Source organism: Acromyrmex echinatior, chromosome 11 (genome assembly GCF_024713525.1).
Source record: "Acromyrmex echinatior isolate Ae372 chromosome 11, ASM2471352v2, whole genome shotgun sequence".
NCBI lineage: Eukaryota > Metazoa > Arthropoda > Insecta > Hymenoptera > Formicidae > Acromyrmex > Acromyrmex echinatior.
Window position 1 is genome coordinate 5,859,342 of NC_141862.1, and position 22,270 is coordinate 5,881,611.

At 31.2% G+C, this 22,270-nt stretch overlaps 1 protein-coding gene and 2 pseudogenes across 4 annotated transcripts in view; 2 read left to right on the plus strand and 1 right to left on the minus strand.

The window, feature by feature from the left end:
• LOC105142974 (uncharacterized) overlaps positions 1-22,270 on the minus strand; it is a 170,344-nt gene that overhangs the window by 90,210 nt on the left and 57,864 nt on the right. For 3 of the 4 annotated variants that reach the window (XM_087411570.1, XM_087411571.1, XM_087411572.1), the window contains exon 6: positions 21,338-22,044. In XM_087411570.1, coding sequence (XP_087267696.1) covers positions 21,338-22,044 — 707 coding nt within the window. Of the gene's footprint in view, positions 1-12,600; positions 22,045-22,270 lie in introns of those variants that run through there. The other variant, XM_011050917.2, reaches the window with a different exon arrangement.
• On the plus strand, positions 3,781-4,485 carry LOC147908089 (uncharacterized; annotated as a pseudogene).
• Positions 4,480-6,978, plus strand: LOC147908090 (uncharacterized; annotated as a pseudogene).

Below are 22,270 nucleotides of genomic sequence, written 5' to 3' on the forward strand. Positions count from 1 at the left end.
TCGAAAATCCTTTTCCAGGATTAAAGTATATGCATTAATACGTGTCTGTGGAGTCTATGCCTAGAACAATTAAAAATTTCAAAATTGATATTATATTTTTTATCATTTCTTAATGAAATATGAACTCAGCTGTCAAGTCGTAACAATATTTGCTTGAAATGAATGCAACCTGTATGTATGAAATAGTAGTTCCCAGACACGTATTCACACACGGGAGTCTTGTCCAAAAAATGGATGCCCATTTGGTATGCCGTTTATGTCCATTAAAAAAGATGCCCAAAGGGCACCCTATGGGCACTCGTTTTAGGTTCCCGATCATTTCATTTCTGAAACGGACGTGCAATGAGCATCTTATGTTGCGGCACACACCATGCACGTTACAATCGTTGCAGATGGTTATCGCGCGTCGGTAGTGTGCCGATTATGCATATGTCGCACGTACATAGTGTATCGCGCGCAGCTAGTGTGCCGATCGCTGCAACCATATTACATTATCTTGTAGAGACCGGTCGCTGCAATCATATTGCATTATCCTGTAAAGACCAGTCAAGAGTCAAGACAGTTACAGACCAATTACAAAGCAATTACAGAAGCTCATTGCATGTGCACGTACATATAAAGGTTGCTGGTAAGCATTCATATACATATATTTCATATTTATCCATATACTGCTCACTACACATCACACTACGTATTACTAAAAACGTACATATTATTCTAGAATCTATTAACTGTATTTCAAAATATATAAAGGAAAAACGCCATCGAGTACGTATAACGTATATTTATTTTAAGATAAATTTTGCAGTAAAGACAGTGTAACGTACAGTGAATCAGTTCATCCTTCTTTAATATTGACAAACAACCCAGTAAGAAATGATCATTAATTAGACGTCGAATCGATATAATATGATTGGAAAGGCTGTATTTAAGCCTGTTTTTTTTACCTGCACCAGACTATTAAAACTCTCTCGCTTTTGTCTTTTGCTAAATACCATATATATGTCACTTTAAGTTCCAAAAGTATGCACTATAGTTTTAGCCACAGAAAATAGACCCAATGATTCACTGCGTTAGGCAGGGTTGATAAAGACTAATATTTTTTTTTTTTAAGAATAAAACATTGTGTTTCTTCTTAAATATGTTTTTGATGTTTCAAATATGCTTTAAACAGTATTATAAAAAATACATATTTAAAACATATTAAAAACATCATTTAAGCATGTTTTAAACTGTTTAAAACATGATTTTTATCAACTATGGTATTAGGGCAATATTACGATATGCTTCCATTTTTGATACGATAAATTTTTCAAGTCTATTCATTGATTATAAGATATAGAGGTCCAAGATTTTCTTTGCCCCTAAAGCTAAAAACACCCTTGAAAAATTCATTACACAAAGTATGTAATATTAGCATTAGATTGCATTTCAAGCCTATTGGCTGGCTGCAAGAAAGAGAAGTTATCAGATCTCTCTAGCCTAGCTAATCAACAAACTTGAAATTTTTGTCATACGACAAATGTAATAGTATCCTTAGGGTATTACATTTAGGATATTACAATACCTAACATTGGTCTTTCGAGCCGGATACACAGGTATCGCATACACAAGCATATTACATTTTTTATTCTGAGGCCACGTGCAAGCGTATAAGTCGCAAACGAATCCACTAATATGAATAAGTCTTATCTCAGACATACATTGCGAGATAAGAAAGTTTTATTTTATTTATTCACAAGAACGCATTAGGCGCATATTCAATAGACGTCGGCATAACGAGGTCTTTGCTTTCGCTCACAAGAGCCGCCATATTGTCGTGCTTCACAGTTGGTTTTCTAGAAGATTCCGTGTGCGATCTTCTCGCGAATAACACGTGCACGACTGGTGCACAAGTTTTATTATTTTATCTTTATAATGTACGACGCGAGTGTAAAAACACAAGAGACATTAAAACATGTTTACATAAGGTAATTTCTTTTTTATTTTACACTGCCGAATTACTTCGAGTGTGGCCACAAGGCAAGCGACGCAGATCAACAGACCACAAGGCACGAGATACAAATTCTCTGACGATGAGAAAATAGCGCTATACATAGCGCAACAAGGACAACAAGGTCCTTTGTACTTAACATTGCACTTAACAATTTGCATTTAATATACCCGGTTTTTATTGTACAAGTTTTTCAAGCCTATTGATTGGCTGCAGGACGGAGATTTTTGGACCTTTGTCCTGCAGCCAATGTGTTTCAAAAGTTTATCCACCGACACATGAAATGACCGACAGGCTTAGACAGTGCTCTTACTGGAATACGTGGTCTGCAATGAACAGTAATAGCAGTGGATTAAGGAGTAAGCATAAAAATTGACCAATCATACTTGATTATCCTCCTCACATTCACGACTATGATTGGTTGATTTTTACGTTTACTCCTTAATCTATTACTGCTACTGCCTATTGTAGACTACATAGAAAACATCCTAAGTATTGAGATTAATACTATTCTATATATAATTTATTATATATTAATCAATCTCCTTTTTGAGATTTTAATTCAACGAAATATATTATCTTTCAGGTTAGCAAGCTTTTTATTCTATTTTATTCACTTTTTTCAGAAAATTATGCCGCTTTATCTATTGCAGGAAATGTTTGTAAGTCCTTCCACAAAGTTTTGGCGCATATGTTAGACTGTAGCGCATATATTAGTGTGAAGTATTAGGACAATTTTTGAAATTTTCTATAATATATATAATTGAAAGATTGACATTGACCACAAATTTAATATTGTGTGTAATACTGTAGTTATTAAATTTTTATTATATTATATGTTAAAATATAAAGTAATTTAATCGATATTTGCGAATATATGTGTTACTAGGTTACCTTAACTTTAAATTTAAAATATCGTTTTCGTTTTAAGTACAATTATGATGTAAAATTTTAATCTAAGAATAGGTGAAAATGAAGGTTTATATTCAATTAATACGATATCTCCGTATATTTGTTTTTTGTTAAGAAGCATATATATTTATTTTCGTCTCTGTATAGTTTATTACATTTCTCCACTTGAACTTACATTGTAAAATATTAATTTTAACTTAGAGACATATAGTGAACTTTCTGAGATTCTAAAAATGTTAAAATTAAGATTTTTGTGTTAATTTTAACATTTCTGCATGTCAGAAAGTCCACTACATGTCTTTAAGTTAAAACATTTTATTTCTTACAGTGTATATAATTATGCCAAATAAACGAAAATGTATAGTACTCGGTACAAGCGCAAATTGCTAAAGCAAAAACTTGACATGGTACTTGATAAACTGCAATATAAAGAAATATCTTCCTCTAATAACTCTGACGTAAATGAAGAGGATCTTACACATATATCACATTCAAATGCACTTTGTGATAATGAGAACTTGCAAATCATCATCGAAGAAGCAATGCATAACAGATGAGAAGTAATACACTATGACAATGATTGTGGTAATTTCTACATTGAAGATCAAAGTGTGCTGGATGTCTCCTATTCTGATGAGTATCCAAGCAATACTTCTTCAGAATCAGGCAGTGAAGATCAAAATGGGTTAAACGTGAATAGACTGCAAATAAATCTTGCCTACTAGGCAACAAGCGAAAGAAAGAATAACTCGATCTGTTAATACTTAAACTTCTACAATTACTGCGAGAAGAATGGCATTTGCAATATTTGCCAGCAGATGTTCGAACTCTGCTGAAAACACCGAGATCATCTCAACTGAGAGATCATCTCAACAATGGAACATGGTCGTTATTGTCATTTTAGAATTGCGCATGGCTTGAATTGTATTTTTGAATTTTCAATGCTGCACTTATACCACCCGAAATTGTCGTTATCAATAAACATCAATAGATTACCGCTTGTTAAAAGCTCCAATAGCCAAATTTAGCCTATTCTTGGAAGTATTCGAAATTTTTTCCAATAAGAAGCCGTTTCTTATTGGAGCATTTCATGGATACAAGAAGCCTCCATCACCTGATATATTTTTAAAAGAATTTATTGAAGAAGCGCAGAACCTGAAAGAATCTGACTTCCATTTTAATGGAAAAATTATTCCATTAAAAATCGCCTGTTATATTTGTGATGCTCCTGCAAGGGCTTATATTTGTTGCATTAAAAATCATATCGGATACTATGGATGTAGTAAGTGTGAAACTCAAGGAAAATACAGAGGTAGTGTTGTATATCCCGAATTAGATGCCCATTTGCATACTGCAATCATTTAGAAATCAGATTCAAAAAGAAGTTAGCATACAGAAGTATCATTGCTAGCGCTCAATGATCTGATCTCGGACATGCCACTCGACTACATGCATAGTTGCATACATGCATTGTTAGGGGTTACGAGGAAAATGCTACAAAAAATGACTCGAAAACTTACCCCATGAAATTGGGTACTCAACAAATAAATGAAATTTCAATGAGATTGATAAATTTAAGAGAACATGTTCCACGCGAATTTGAGAGAACATGTTCCACGCGAATTTGCTCGTAAACCAAGAGGTTTGGCAGAACTTGATCGAATGAAAGCTACGAAGTTCCGTCAATTTCTTTTGTACACTGGAATAATAGTATTACACAAGGTTGTTGCAAGATCATGTGTACGAGCATTTCTTGCACTTCTCCATGGCCATTCATCTTCTTGGAATGCCAAATCTGAAATACGAACACAACAGATACGCAAAACAATTGCTGAAAATATATATTATTAATTTTCAAAAATTATATGGGATCCAGGCTGTATCTTATAACATTCATGTATTGCAACATTTAGCTAATGACGTTTTAAAACGTTGAGGAGTGCTAGGTGAATATTCAGCTTTTATATTTGAAAATTATCCCCAAGAAATCAAGAAAATGCTTAGAAAATGCGGTAAACCTTTGAAGCAACTACAAAATAGAATGTACGAGTTCAAAATTATAGGTTTAAAAGAAGTGGTCAATACTAGTGATGACAATTACGAATTAAGGAAAGAATGGCGGACCTTTACTAAAATAGTTCTGGTCCTATGTACAAAGAGATTAGATATCGCGGATTCAGATTCAAAACGACAAAACCGAACAATTATTGTGTAACAGATGATGACAGAATTATGCTTATAGAAAATATTTGTAAACGAAATAATTCAGTAATTGCAATTGTTAAACAATTAAAATTTGTTCGAACATTTTTCAATTCTCCGGCGCCTTCAACTTGTTTTGGAATTGGAGAATACACTGTACATTCTTCTCGATTGCAAGTAATTGATATGTCATGCGTAATCAATAAAGCTGTTGTGTTTCCTATTACTATTGAAAGTGAAAATTCAAATCCTATAAATAATATACTGGTCATTCCATTCATACATGGAATCACAAATCCAACTATAATATCAGTTTAAACGTTATATATGTATACCCAATACAATATTTATTCTGCAGAAAAATAATAAGCCAAAATATGGCTTACAAGTATTCTATCGTATATTTTCTGGATGAAGATACAGTGGAAATCGTGCCTGTTACTTGGATAAAAGTAGCTGATGACAAGACTGAATGCTTTTGGCCACTAATTAATTTTCCGACAAAACTTATTAAACGCGCAGCGTTTTCAGATACAGAAACATACTCTCTCCATGCATATTAATAGAATTATGCAAACCTATGATAAAATATCTTATATTTAGTTAAATAATTATATACGTTTCAAAATATTATAAATACAATTTTTAATTGGGTTTGGTTTTTCACGAAACGGAGAAATCTTGGAGTCCATTGGATGTAATAAAATATATAAAAGGGCATAAGTGCTCGATGTATCACAGTGATGTCCTGGAAGACGAAGGAATCAGTCGCTTCAGTTATTGATGATAAGCATAATATGACTAACCATCATGCGAACATAGCCAACGCAGTCGAGTATGTTCGAAACGCAGATCCGGAACAGTTCGCATATCAGAGACGAAATGCTCGAAGAAGTAAACTTCGAACAAATAATGGATCAAGAAATCGATTCCGACGAAGAAATATTATCAGACGACGCTGGCTATACTAGCGATTTGAGCGAGCGTGATACAGATTACGTAGAAAGATTTGTGCCATCATCAGAAATCCGTGCACCGAACAATCGTACTAAACACTGTATAATCCATTGTTATTATACGACGGGTGGTGCTTTAAGTATATGTGCAGAATGCATGATCCGTTTGACTGATACTGATTTCATAAGATTGTATCTCGTAAGGAAGCACGATATTGAATATATTTACGCGCTAAGCAGTCGGTCTTGTACAAATTGCAGATTACCAACATACGTTATATTTCCGTGCAACAAGTGCCCACAATATATCTAAGTGCCTATAGTATATGTAAACTAAAATAACATAGACTTTCAGCACTTTCAGCAATGTATCGAAACATGACTATAATATGCTGTGCATTGCAATTTTTCACTGGATATTTAATATTTTTTCATCCGCAGTCTTGTCAAATAGGATGGAAAAATGCACTGCATTGCAAAACCAAAATTAGACAAAAATATATTTATTATTTAGTTAAATAATGTAGTTAATAAAATAACATTAAGCTTAATATAAATGTATAAAATTATGCGAAATTCAAACAATTGTATGCAAATAGCAAATTTGACCAGAAAATTGTAGAAAATATACATATTACAATAAATAATCATGATACAGAAGAAATCATAATACAGAAGAAATAAGATTTTTTGAAATTACCTTCATAACATTATAATTAACATAATTAAAAAAAACATTAAAATGTTATCAATTTCTAAGTTTTAATTTATTTATTTAAAATAAATATTTGCATTATTTAGGATAGAAATAAAACTCTTTAACAACAAATAAAAATATTTTTGCGATATTTTAAGTCATAAGTTTCTGAGCAGTTAATTTTTGTCGTTTGCATTATTTAAGATTACATAAAAAGATTGTATAAAATATATTTAATAAGTAAAAATTTAAGTCATAAGTTTCTGAGCAGTTAATTTTTGTCATTTGCATTATTATGTATACATCAGTACTTAATAATGTTACTTTTACAGGTTTGCAAGAAACAAGTGTATAATATGAGACGTTGCATCTAGATTTAACCTACCAAAATACTTGTCATTCTATCACATCAAACGTTATGAAATATTTCATTCATATTGCTCCAAATATAATAAAAATGCCAGATACGGAAAAAAAGATTAGTTGCTCATGAATTTGAAGATGTATGTAATTTTTTTGTTTAAATAAATGCATAACAGTTATTAGACTAATAATTATCAGTAGATAGTAATTGTTAGATTATTTTAAAACATTACATCTTCAATAAAGATAGATAAAACATTACATCTTAGATAAAGGTAAATTATCTAACGCGATTTTTTATACTTAATTTTCAGATAATCAAACAAGTTATTTTAGAAAGTCCATGCGGAATAGAAATCTTTGATAATACGAAAGAATTTTTAAGCGATAGAAATAGAACACAGATGATAATATAATAGTGGTTACCAAATGCTTACTTTGAAAAATTAAAGCAATCAATTAACTTCATTAGATAAATGTCAATTTGCCCAAACTATAGAGAAATTTTTCCGAAATTACGAGATCCTAATTACATTAAGCTGTGTAAATATTATACAATTTAAACAATACATTAAAAAATTTTAATATTCTATTAATACATTACAACAAAATTTTTACATTTTTATTTTATTTATTTTTTTAGGAATCTTTTTATGCTCCAATAACTAAAACAGATTATTTAGCAAATAGGCTCTCCAATGCAACAAGAGGTATAAAAAGAAAAAGAACGTCTGAAGAATCTAAAAACGTTCACGATAAAAACATTTCAGAAGATGAAAATGAGGACTTAACTCAAATTAAAATTGATATTCTTTTCCACAAAAGTGCCACACAAGATAAAAAAATCACAAATTATTTCTAAACATAAAATTATATTTCAGTACAGATGGTCGTACAATACAGATAATGGTCGTAACGAAGAGAATAAAATATTTTATGTGATAACAAAAAATTTACATAATTTTTTATAATAAAAAATGAAAAAAATCAATAAAAAATTTTAGGGAGTTTGAATCCTCGCCAATTCTCGCTCTAGTTCATGATCTAGTTATAACTAATGTTTAAAATTAATGCAAGAACTGCGACAGTATTATGCTTAAACATCCAATTTCCAATGTTCTCTCCTGATTATAATTCAAGTTTTGTTCTATTTTTGTCCTGAGTCAAATGCGATATTAATGATTCATAATAAAGTTGGTATTGTATGTACAGGCAGACTCGCGTATGTTGCGCGCATTTTATTCTATATTCTTTTTGCGCTTGATATGTTTTTTGTGCATGTATGTACGAGTGTGAGAACGAATGTCGATTATTAATCAATGCGGCTTAGGTTGATAATCTACCTATTCACTCAGAAGAATTACACGGAGATAAACTATTCTCTCGATGTAATTCAACAATTATGCTTGCCTCATATTCTAATTTATCTGTTCAATAATAAATAACTCAATCGAAGCGGTTAGAGGATTCCCGAAGCTGAAGGCTCGAACTTGAATTAATATTCTGGAATTCTTGTTCAGCCTTTGCTTGTTAAAAAACGTATTTCTTAAGGTAACATTTCATATAGCTAATAAAAGCTGGCGTTTTACTCCCACTCCATGAATTTTCGTATATAACGAAGTTACATTCAAAGTTCGATGTTGTTCAACTAATAGCGAACATCGCTGAAATACATGATATGTCATGTCATGTTCATGGAATCGTATGTCTTCCAAGATTAATTTTGGAAGCGAGAAGTTTCAAAATATTATAAATACAATTTATAATAATGCAATTATAAATGCAATTTGAATTGTAATTATTTTAATAATTTATTTAAATTTATTTAATATTTTATATAATTATTTTTTTTAGATGATTATGCAACAGCCAGGATGTATCTTCCAAAAGCTGAATTTGATTCGGACATTCAATACAAAAATCCGAATGAGTTTTGGGTAAACGCAAAAGAATACGCAAAGCAGTACTATACAGTTCATCATCCGAAGAAGAGAGCGGAAATAAAGATGGAGAAAAAGATGAAAAAGAAAGTCAAGAGGAAGAGTCACAGATAAAAGGAGTCAATATCAAAAGCTTCTGTGATTCCGAAAAGCCTTGTTTATAAAACATCAAATTTTGAGAGTTTTAAAGAGAGTTTCACCGGCAACAAAAGTTGTTTCTATGCCATCGACGTCAAAACAATCGTTTTCTAGTCATCATACCTATTACCGCCAAACAAAATCATGTCTAGGGCATCACTGCCAAAAAAAGTCATTTCTAAGTCACCATTAATTCCATCTGAGAAAGAAAGAATATCACAATAACGTGACGCGCTTGCAATCCGCTATGTTATTGCATTTTTATTAATATTACGTGTAAATTAATTTTTTATAATTATAAATTTAATATTATGATAGCGCATCACACAACATTATACAGTTCGTTATACAGTTATTCGTTATATAGTATGCAATATATTTATGCAATTAAGCTCATTTTTATTTGTATTTTACAAATTTGCTGTAATGTGCCAAATGCGAATGAATTGTATAATATTCTTATAAGAAAAATATTCAGCATATTTCTTTTATGTGTTACGTAATCATTTCATTGATGATACATTATTTTATTCAAGCAAGCGGCGAAGAAAACATGAGCCGAATCGAAACCGACTATCAGATATTGGAATCTTCAGTATGCAGGCAAGAATGGGAAAAAAAGAAATCGGCAATACACGTAAGAAATAATAATATACTAAAATAAATTCATATACTACAATAAACGTAAATTCTGACGTGAATCATTCCGAAAACCGCCATCATCACATCATTCGGGCTTTTCGAATTCCGATACATGACGTTCGGACTTCGCAACGCAGCACAAACTTTTCAGCGGTTTATGGACCAGGTAACCGTAGGCCTCGACTTTTGCTTCACCTACATCGACGACATCCTAATCGCTTCGTAGGACGAAACCCAGCATCAAGAGCATGTAAAGATCCTGTTCAGCACGTTTTATTTAAAAAATTGTACATTTATTTCCCAGCATTTGAAAAAGAAGTTTTAAAATCTTAGATGTTGAAAATTGCAATGTATGAAATAATAGATATACTTGACTTAAGTGACAATGTCCAAACATTGTAACAATCACATAAACACTGCACGGCAAGACACATTGAAAAAACAAATTTATTGTCTCAATTTCCAATTACGACGATGGAAGAACTAGAGGTCTTAAAAGATATTTTAATAGACAAAACAAAAGCTTGCGTCGAACTTGTAAGTTTCACATATTCTGTATCTTACCCATTCTAAACCCAAAAATAAAAAATAAATAATATTCAAAAGGCTAATGAGAGCGCAATTTACAAACGTATAATTCGATGACACAATTAATAATTCTAATACATACTATAATGTTTATTATATAAACGAATAAATTTAATAAATTATAGTATGTATTAGAATTATTATTATAATTGTCATCGAATTATACATTTGTAAACTGCGCCGTCACTCTCATTAGCCTTTTAAATATTGTAAATTTAGAGTCTATTTAAATTTTATTAAAAAATAAATATTACAAAAATCTTATATTTTTATTGTGTGGAATTTTTTGACAATCTTTAATTTAAACTATTATTGCGGATGTCAGTTGAGGGCTCCTTAATATATTAATTATAATATGTGTTAATAGGCACAGTTGTTTGAAACACGAAGATGAAGACTCAAAGATGTCCCGAGCACGGTAAGGTGAGGATTAATACTAATTTTTGACCCTCTCTTAGCACGCAACATATCATTATTTCATATCTGTATTTGTATATTCCTCTCTGATACAATCGAAAATTCTGTATCTCTCTTTCTCATCCCTTCCTGTTGCCTTTAACCTTTTGTGTTTTATACGGTAACTATATGGACGTTATATATATGTTGCATTGTTATTCAAATTTTTTTGCTATGGTAATTATATAATGTATAATATTGTTTCTTTTTCGAGATTTTATGTCTGATGCGTTACTGTTAGTATGTAAGAAATTGTCCTCGTGCATTCTTCTGTTTACCTATTACATGTGTATTACTATACTTTTACAAGGTCAGTAATTTCATATTTATTATATTCAATCTAATCTGCTGTAAAATACACATTTTGTTTCTCAATTCTTACGTTTAAAAATAGTTACAATGGATAATTTAGAAGATATCATTATAAAAAATGCGTCTGTTGCATTTAGCTTTCAAGGGTAGCGTGGAAAAGAGTGCAAAATTTATTCTACATTAAATAATTAATAAAGTTTAAAAATTATACATATATAATATACATACGTTTGGAAATTAGAACAATAAAAATATGAGTACATATGTAATTATGTACCTTTTTATTTTCTATGATAGAAGCAGATTTTTATATTTTATGCAGATTTTGGGAATTATAATTGTTTTCCATTGTAATATACCGTGTTCTGATATGCACTGCCAGTACTGAAAATCTATAGTTCACGTTACATATACTGTAGATTTTCAATACTGGCAGTGTATATCAAAACATGTCTATAGTTATAATTTCCAAAATATGCAAAAATATGTAAAAAAAACGTTCGATCATATCCGATCCCTATCCTGATCAGGAATGAACGTGGACGTTAAATAGACGCCCAATGGATACTGCATAGACGTCAAACGAGCAAATAATAGATGCTAATGAAATCTGAAGAGATCCAAAACACTAATATGTTATCTATATTGCAATGCATCTGGATTCAATAATTTTTTATTTCAATGTTTGTAAAAGTAGTACATATAGTTATAAGATTCGCTGTTTTTAGGTCTGTTCTTTTTCGCTGAACCTTTGCACCAGTTCATCTTTCTTCCTTTTATCTCCAGGAAGAAAAAGAAAGATGAACTGATGCAAAAATTCACTCAAAAAGAATAGGCCTACTGATTACAAAAAATTATTTCTAATGTTATTCAAGTTTATTAAGTTTACTAAGTAGTTACAAGGGGAATACCCGAATACAGGTTGCGTCAATATTATGATTATAATTCCTTCACAATATTGTGATATTAATAGTTTCTTTATACTCATTTTGTTAAAACTCATTTTATAAAAACTGTATGAATAAATATGTTTAAAAACACTTTAAACACTTATGATATTATACTTATAATATTATATATATATGATATTAATAATACTGTTTATCAAAAATGCATTTGTCACTTAACATACATAAAGAAAATAAAAACATTGTAGTGCACTAAAATGACAAATGTTATAAGAACAAAAACATGATGATAGTCATAAAGAATTCCTGAAAAAAACGTACAAGCAATTCATAAACTAGTAAATTGCGATAGGAATGTAATAATATTTTGCAAGAATTGATAAATATCAAAAATAGTCATTCAAATGTAACAATATAATCATAAACTTATAAAACAAATCCATCATGCCTCGGATATAATGAATGATATAAATGAAGCAAACATCGGTGTATCTTATTTCTTTTTTTTGCGCGCGAAAAAGATGGAATCACACGATGCTCGTTTCCTTGAATAATATGCATGCATGCAGATAAAAAATTTCAATCCATTTTAATCCATTCTCATTTGATGGATATGCACCGATCAATGCATGAACGTATTCTAGCATGCATCACAGCAGGCATGATTGCATGGCTTTAATAATAATCCAATGTCAAATCAATTTAAATATGCAATGAGACAACTATTGTTGCATGCAGATATAAAGCAAACAATAAATGCCAATTGTTTTGACACAGATTATGTAACATCTATTTATTTTTTAATGTGGAAAGAAAAAACTGAGGAAAAAAAGGAACAAGCCTCCGTAGAATTGGAATTGATGAATGAGGTAATTGAATTAATAGTGAAAATGAACATGACACTGATAGTGATAATGAATGTGAAGAACCTGTTTTGAAAAGTACACAATTTGGTTCATCAAACTTTATAGTGAAAAGTATTACCGAAAATATAATTTATTACATTAGTGGATATTGTAAAGAAATTAAAATCTATTACGTGTTATTCTTGTGTCATAAATTTAAGGACAACAGAATTATTTAAGGAAAAACGAAGATTTTTTTGTTTTTTCCAATCATAGTGGTTTAGTTTAAGCCTTTATTATCTGTTTTTCTTATATGTAAAGAAACAGAAAAGCAATTACAAATTGTAACAATATTCTTTACTGAATTACATAAAAAAAATATAGATAAGAAAGTTATAATAAAGTTCGTAATATTTTTGCCTTAGATAAAACAATTTTTCAAACAGAATGCAAAGACATTAACATATTTGAAATGTCTCATAAAATTTAGTTGATAATAGTAGTAGCTTCCAAATATTGCAAAATACGACTGCATTTTTATGCAAAATTTTATTTTCAAGAAATTTTAAAACTAATTACGAAATGACAAAAATTAATGAAAACAATATTATTTTTAAGAGAATAATAACAAATGTATATGTGATACTCTTTCTTTAAAAATTCTCTAGCATTTGTTACTGACGAATCAATTTAATACTTTTAAATTAATTATGTAAGATATATATAGATGCATGGAGAAATGAAAGCTGTAATGATGTATAAGCCATTTTCATGATTTCAATAAACCGAAGATTTTCTTAATATTTTACATATTTTTTTACATATTTACTTCAGTAGATCGAGACTAAGGTTATTAATGACCTCAAGTCGATAGGTTTAAGAAAGATTTATTATCACTTATTTACGTAATATATGTAATCACAGATATGTGTATCTTACGTGTATATATGTGTATATATATATATATATATATATATATATATATATATATGTGTGTGTATAATAACAAATTATTAATATTATAATTCGTATTTATAGATATAATGATTAACAGTATGAATAGAACAGTACGATTTTAAAATGACATTTACTGAATTTTTTGAGAAGAAAAAATTATAAGATCATATATGTTTGACAATGAATACTTTTGAACACATTGCATTATATACAAAAGAGAACAAAGAACAAATCTTTTTATATATTTATCTAGAAGGCACAAATAATCGAATACATACCAAATATATATGTAGTAAGTAGAATGTAAAAATATTAATTGTATTTGCATAGAATTTGATATTTTCCTATTGAATATAAAAATATTATATATTAATGAAGATATTCATACAAGATATTCATATTCATGAAAATATTCACTCTGTACGCAAGTTCGCATCATTTTGACTCGTATAGACGTATCAGAATATTTGAATTCAATTTCGCGAGAATGTCATTAGATTCTGCAATAGTCGCACAGCGTTGTAGCGCTAATTAATGACGGAAGAAGTCAACGTCATGTTGCGAACGTTTTAAACGTTCTTCGTACAACTGTGCAGCGAGTTTACAACCGATATTTGGAAACTGGAAGTTATGAAGATCTAGATCTAATCATCCAAGATGAGTACTACGGCACAAGATGACCAATATATTGTTGTATCAGTACTAAGAGATCGGCACATTACATCTACGGAAATGAAAAACAATTTGCAACAAATTGGAATGAACGTGAGCAACTGCATTATTCGGATTGGCGGAAGAAAATCACTGTCGGAGACCAGTGTTAGTGCCAGCTTTAAAATACCAGCTCGTGAAGCTCGATTAAATTTCGCAATGGAATATCAAAACTGGGATGTTCACGATTGGAATCGTGTGTTGTTCACGGACGAATGTCGATTTTGCTTTAGAGCGCCTGATGACGAGTCATTGTTTAAGGGAATTTGCTCCATGTACTATAAAATCGAGAGAAAATTTTAATGATAGGTCCATTATGATTTGGGCACAGCATTCGTACGAATATACACTTTTTTGAGGATAATATGAACTCCCACCTTTATATTGAAGAAATTCTTATTCCATATGTTTTATCATACAAAGAATTGAGACAATTTCCTACTGATGCAGAATAATGTAAGAGATCACACGTCGCACAAACAGTGACTAATTTTTTAAATGAAGTAAATACTGCGACTAATGTGGCCTGCTATGAGTCCAGATATGAACCCTATCGAGAATTTATGGGACATATTAAAATGGAGAGTCACACAACATAATGTTCAAACGTTAGCAGCAACGCTAGGAGGAAGGCATAATTTGCGACACGAAGAAATAAAACATTTAATTGATAGTATGTCTCGATGAATACACGAATTGATAAATATGAGAGGAGGCAACATTATTAAAGCACATACCACACACGCACGCACGCACGCACGCACGCACGCACGCACGCACGCACGCATGCACGCAGTTTCGCAAATTATTCGAATAGTGCCTAAACAATTTATTTTCCATTACATTCAATTATTTTATCTTGCGTAACGTTGAATAATCTTCAATTATAGGTCATTGTATTCATCTTAAAATGCTCTATCAGAATGTAAATAAAAAAATATCATTCCATTTAAAAAAACAGATTTGACCTTTGCCTATCTTTTATGTCTCCTACAAAACAATTATTAACATTACATTATGTGCCCCTCGAAGGTTCATTGGTCCTTCGAGCCGGATTTCACGTCTGGTCATTACGTCCAGCATTCGAAAATTGTTATGTTTGGGTAACGCACCGCAATACCAACTCGAGATTACCAAAGAGACGATTTTAAAGATGTCTGATCTTCGCCGAGCACGAGGCTATGTAAAGGTAAGATTAACGAAACTACGAACAAGAATGACGCAAGTAAATGATGAGACAGACACTGAGCTTGACGAGGAACAAGCAGAGGTAAGGCTGGAGAAATTTAGAAGATACGTATAACGATTTCGAGTCCATACAAAAGCAATTACTACAAAAAGAGGGAGTCGCCTCGCGACTCTACACGGATATTAGCGCGACGGTAGCGAGTGTGATGACGTTGAGTCATTTCCATGCGAGACGAGAAGATGCAGAAAAATCCGCGATTGCTATTAAAGATAAAAGTAGTGAAAACTGTATCGAGTTAATCATTCACACATACACAATATTTGATTGCAACTTTTGTTTGATACTTTTTCTTCTATTGTTAAAAATAAGCGAGTTATTCAGGTGACCTGTTTCAAATCCCCCCCCCCCCCCGTGTACTACAATAAATAAATCATAATACAGAAGAAATAAGATTTTTTGCAATTACCATTTATATTAAGCTTAATATAAATGTATAAAATTGTATGCGAAATTCAAACGTGTGTGTGTGGGTGTGTGTGTTTAATGTAATATGCATTATAAAAATATAATAGTACTAAAAAGAATAGTCAAATAAAATAAAATATGTCATATGAAATAATATGCATTTAATGTAAATATATTTACAAGTATTGTATCTATAGATGACAAAAACATGAAGATAAACACCGAAAAGGTATTGCAACAGCCAAAGTATTGAACTTTTTTAATAAATTATTTGATTCGGCTAATGGAAATGAAAAGACAATTGACGATCACAATGAATTACGGCGTCCAGTGTAGATATTGCACATCACGAATTTTGGGTAAATGCAAAGAATATACTGTGAGATATGTATTATATAGAAAAATTATCACTATCATGTATTTTTGGTCAAATTCGAAGTCACGCTGTTCGCCATATCAATATGATACTTTGGCGCGCGCGCGTGTATGTGTGTGTGTGTGTGTGTATGTCATGTATTTATTATGTAATTATTGTTATGTGTGAATGAGCGTATGCATTGCAGTGGAGTATTTATAAGTTGTGTTTCGATATACATTGCCAATACTGAAAATCTATAGTATATGTAAATTATACTAACAGACTTTCAGCACTTTCAGCAATGTATCGGAACACGGCTATAATATGCTCTGCATTGCAATTTTTAATCACTGGATATTTAATATTTTTTCATCCGCAGTCTTGTCAAATAGGACGGAAAAATGCATTGCAAAACCAAAATTAGACAAAAATATATTTATTATTTAGTTATTAAATAATGTAATTAATAAAATAATATTAAGCTTAATATAAATGTATAAAATTGTATGTGAAATTCAAACAATTGTATGCAAATAGCAAATTTAAAAATTATACGTATACATATTATATTAGAAAATATACATATTACAATAAATAATCATAATACAGAATAAATCATAATACAGAAGAAATAAGATTTTTTGAAATTACCTTCATAATATTATAATTAATATAATTTAAAAAAACAATAAAATGTTATCAATTTTTAAGTTTTAATTTATTTATTTAAAATAAATATTTGTATTATTTAGAAAAAAAACAAAAATATTGTCTTTAACAAAAAATAAAAATATTTTTGCGATATTTTAAGTCATAAGTTTCTGAGCAGTTAATTTTTGTCGTTTGCATTATTTAAGATTACATAAAAAGATTGTGTATAAAATATATTTACTAAGTAAAAATTTAAGTCATAAGTTTCTGAGCAGTTAATTTTTGTCATTTGCATTATTATGTATACATCAGTACTTAATAATGTTACTTTTACAGGTTTGCAAGAAACAAGTGTGTAATATGAGACGTTGCATCTAGATTTAACCTACCAAAATACTTGTCATTCTATCACATCAAATATTATGAAATATTTCATTCATATTGCTCCAAATATAATAAAAATGCCAGACACGGAAGAAAAGATTAGTTGCTCATGAATTTGAAGATGTACGTAATTTTTTGTTTATGTTTAAATAAATGCATAAGTTATTAGACTAATAATTATTAGTAGATAGTAATTATTATAGATTATTTTAAAACATTACATTTTCAAATTAGATAAAGGTAGATTATCTAACGCGATTTTTTATATTTATTATAATTTTCAGATAATCAAACAGGTTATTTTAGAATGTCCATGCGGAATAGAAATCTTTGATAATACGAAAGAATTTTTAAGCGATAGAAATAGAAGACAGATGATAATATAATAGTGGTTACTCAAATGCTTACTTTGAAAAATTAAAGTATCAATTAACTTCATTAGATAAATGTCAATTTGCCCAAACTATAGAGACATTTTTCCGAAATTACGAGATCCTAATTACATTAAGCTATGTAAATATTATACAATTTAAACAATACATTAAAAAATTTTAATATTCTATTAATACATTACAACAAAATTTTTACATTTTTATTTTATTTATTTTTTTAGGAATCTTTTTATGCTCCAATAACTAAAACAGATTATTTAGCAAATAGGCTCTCCAATGCAACAAGAGGTATAAAAAGAAAAAGAACGTCTGAAGAATCTAAAAACGTTCACGACAAAAACATTTCAGAAGATGAAAATGAGGACTTAACTCAAATTAAAATTGATATTCTTTTCCACAAAAGTGCCACACAAGATAAAAAAATCACAAATTATTTCTAAACATAAAACTATATTTCAGTACAGATGGTCGTACAGTACAGATAATGGTCGTAACGAAGAGAATAAAATATTTTATGTGGTAACAAAAAATTTACATATTTTTTTATAATAAAAAATGAAAAAATCAATAAAAAATTTTAGGGAGTTTGAGTCCTCGCCAATTCTCGCTCTAGTTCATGATCTAGTTATAACTAATGTTTAAAATTAATGCAAGAACTGCGACAGTATTATGCTTAAACATCCAATTTCCAATGTTCTCTCCTGATTATAATTCAAGTTTTGTTCTATTTTTGTCCTGAGTCAAATGCGATATTAATGATTCATAATAAAGTTGGTATTGTATGTACAGGCAGATTCGCGTATGTTGCGCGCATTTTATTCTATATTCTTTTTGCGCTTGATATGTTTTTTGTGCATGTATGTACGAGTGTGAGAACGAATGTCGATTATTAATCAATGCGGCTTAGGTTGATAATCTACCTATTCACTCAGAAGAATTACACGGAGATAAACTATTCTCTCGATGTAATTCAACAATTGTGCTTGCCTCATATTCTAATTTATCTGTTCAATAATAAATAACTCAATCGAAGCGGTTAGAGGATTCCCGAAGCTGAAGGCTCGGACTTGAATTAATATTCTGGAATTCTTGTTCAGCCTTTGCTTGTTAAAAAACGTATTTCTTAAGGTACCATTTCATATAGCTAATAAAGGCTGGCGTTTTACTCCCACTCCATGAATTTTCGTATATAACGAAGTTACATTCAAAGTTCGATGTTGTTCAACTAATAGCGAACATCGCTGAAATACATGATATGTCATGTCATGTTCATGGAATCGTATGTCTTCCAAGATTAATTTTGGAAGCGAAGTAAAGAAAAAAATCGTGCCATTTTTGGGTGCTATTCATTACTTTTTCTTCTTGTATTTTTTTTTCTTACGTCCGCGTGAACAGGACCGTATAATCCATGGTGGAATTAATAAGGTAAAACACTCCTATGAATGCGCAGTAGGAGAGTGAATTTGGTTAACATTTGGGTAATATTTTATTTGGGTAATATTAATTAGCTGTTCCAGTATAATCAGCACTATTATAATATATTACGTAGGAAAGTGTATATTGGGAAACATTTGATTGATTATTTCCATTATTACATATTACTGTCACCATTATATACGCTACATAATGTTTCACTTTATTAATTCCACTACGGCGTAATCGTAATCCCACAGGTTAAAAAAATTTTTCTCTATTTTTATAGTTTCGATGAGATATTCTCTTAAAAATGCATATGGGTATGTATAAAAAATACGTGTTCTTTACCCCAGATAGCCAAGTCTGTAAAAAGCAGATTTTTTTAATGTTTGCTACACACTATGCCAACAAAATGATAACAGAATTAGATGTACATAATACTGTTGACAGACTGCTAGAAAAAACGTAACAGAATCTGCAAATGTCAGATAATGTCGGCAGGATCTGCTCAGTTTCTGCCAACAATTTGCTTTCATATTATGTCGACATATTATGTCGAGGCGATATTAACAGAACACAAGCCTAATGCGGACGCAGTTGATGGCAGACTGCCATCATTTTCTGCTCGAACCTGCTAAAAAACTGCAGACATTTGGACTATCTGGGTCATATTGGTCTAGAGATTTTCAATATAGATATCGTATATGATTATTCAGTTATCTGGACATATACATATTATATATATAACTTATCAAAATCGAGGACTTTCGTGTGTTTTCTTATTAACTTTAGAAATCTTTTAAATACAAAATATCAAATATTATCAAATATTATTAAATTTAACATCTTATAAAATTTTCAATATGTAAATTTTATTGATTCTTGAGATTCATTTAATTAAAGATTAAATGACTGATACATGTTTATGTTGCAGTTAAATCATGGAAAGTCATAATGTTTCCAAGAAATCTTAAGAATCAACAAATATTTTCTGTGCTATGTTAATTTTCAATGGGCAAGTTTTTTCAACATCCATATTATTCAACGGCCGAGATAATCGCGGTAAAAGCCCGCTACTATTAACACGCCTCTCGCAAGACGACAGATTCTCTAATGACGGAAACCACGAAGAAGCGATGCTGCGTGCGTGCTATCGGCAATCGGCATGCTCCGCTACATCCGCTGCAGCAGCATGCACCGGACCCGTAATTACGAGATCATTTTCCTCGGTCAACAGCCTTGTAAATCATTCTGCGCAATACCCTATGGATGACGTTTGCGTTCGCGTCATCATACGGCAAAAGAAATCGTTGGCATAGCAATTTCCTTGACGGTGGTCTGAGCTGTAAATCCTGAACCTCAACTCCTTCGCAGATATGATCGATACATCGCTTTCGTCTCCTCGCGTTTTTCCTCCGATCCGAAAAGTGCACGATATCCTCGCAGTTTGTAACGATATCTTTTTAATAGTTGAGAACCGGCGGCTACTTAGAAGAACAGTTTCCAATCTTACGTATAAAAATAAAATTAATTCTAAAAACTTGGTATTTATACTCTCGCATTTCTTATTAAAAAAAAACATGATAATACTGGCTCGACCGTTTTAACGTTTTTATCGTTTTTAAAGATTTTCAAACGATCCTTTCGCAACGAACGCATTTATCAATACTACTCGCGTCTATAAACATTCGATATCCAATGATATACTACACTGAAGAGTTCCCGCGATCTTTCAACTCCATACACGTAACATCATTTGTTCCGGTCGACCCTAGACTCAGTTATCGCCAACGATTTCCCGTAGATGTTGAGTATACTACAATAGAAGAAGGCGCGCGCTTAGCATACAGTATTGTAAATACCTTCTTCGTCGTCGCCAGTGCTCGCCGATACATCGGACATCTCGGAATGGGATAGTGCAAGCTTCACATAGCCCCGATCTCGTTCTCTGGTGCCATTACTCCCTCCTACCGGCAGCGATTTATCCTCATGCGGTGAATCCCGCGACGAACCATTGCCGCTGCCGGGTTCACAAATTTCGGCATAGATTTCTTCCAATTTCGGCGGCGGAGTGGGAGGCAAAGGCGTGAGACTGTCTCTCACTTTAGAGTACGGTGGATCCATGTCTGGACTGCTGGTTTGCATCTCGAGGACGCTCGTCGAAATCGAACGCTGCACTTGTTGCCTTGAAGTCTGTGATGCCTGCATCAAGTTTGTATCTGATTCTAAACTGGCGTACCTCTCTGGTGACCGCATGCCGATTTCCGGTCGTACGGCAAATGTGAAAGATGCTGATTTCTTTGCTGGATTTCTGCTTTTGCCACCCTGCGCTATCCTCGAGATTCTGTCGAGAAAGCTGTGATTATTACCGGCGTTGCGGCTATTGCTTCGATCGCGGATTGTCGTCTTCTTGATGTGCTCTAGGCCCTCTTTCAAGCTCTGCAGTATCGGCTTTGCCTCGGGCTTCGCTTTAATTTCCTTCAAATGCAGTTCTTTCAGTTGATTATTGTTGGAAGTTGGTTTCGGCGGTGCGACTCGAGGTTCGGTCGCTCTCTGGTCTAAGGCTCTTCTATAAAACAATTATTTATTTCATATATAAAGTAATAATTATTTTTAAAAAAAAAGTTCAATCAATAAGAATTATGCGCACAGAAAAAAATGTTTGATTGAATTAATTGGAATTCTGGTGAAAAATGAACGATACAGAATTCTAGTTAAATCTACAAGATTGATACATGAATCTACCGTTCTCTAAAGAGACAGTCTCACGCCATTGCCTTCCACCACCGAAATTA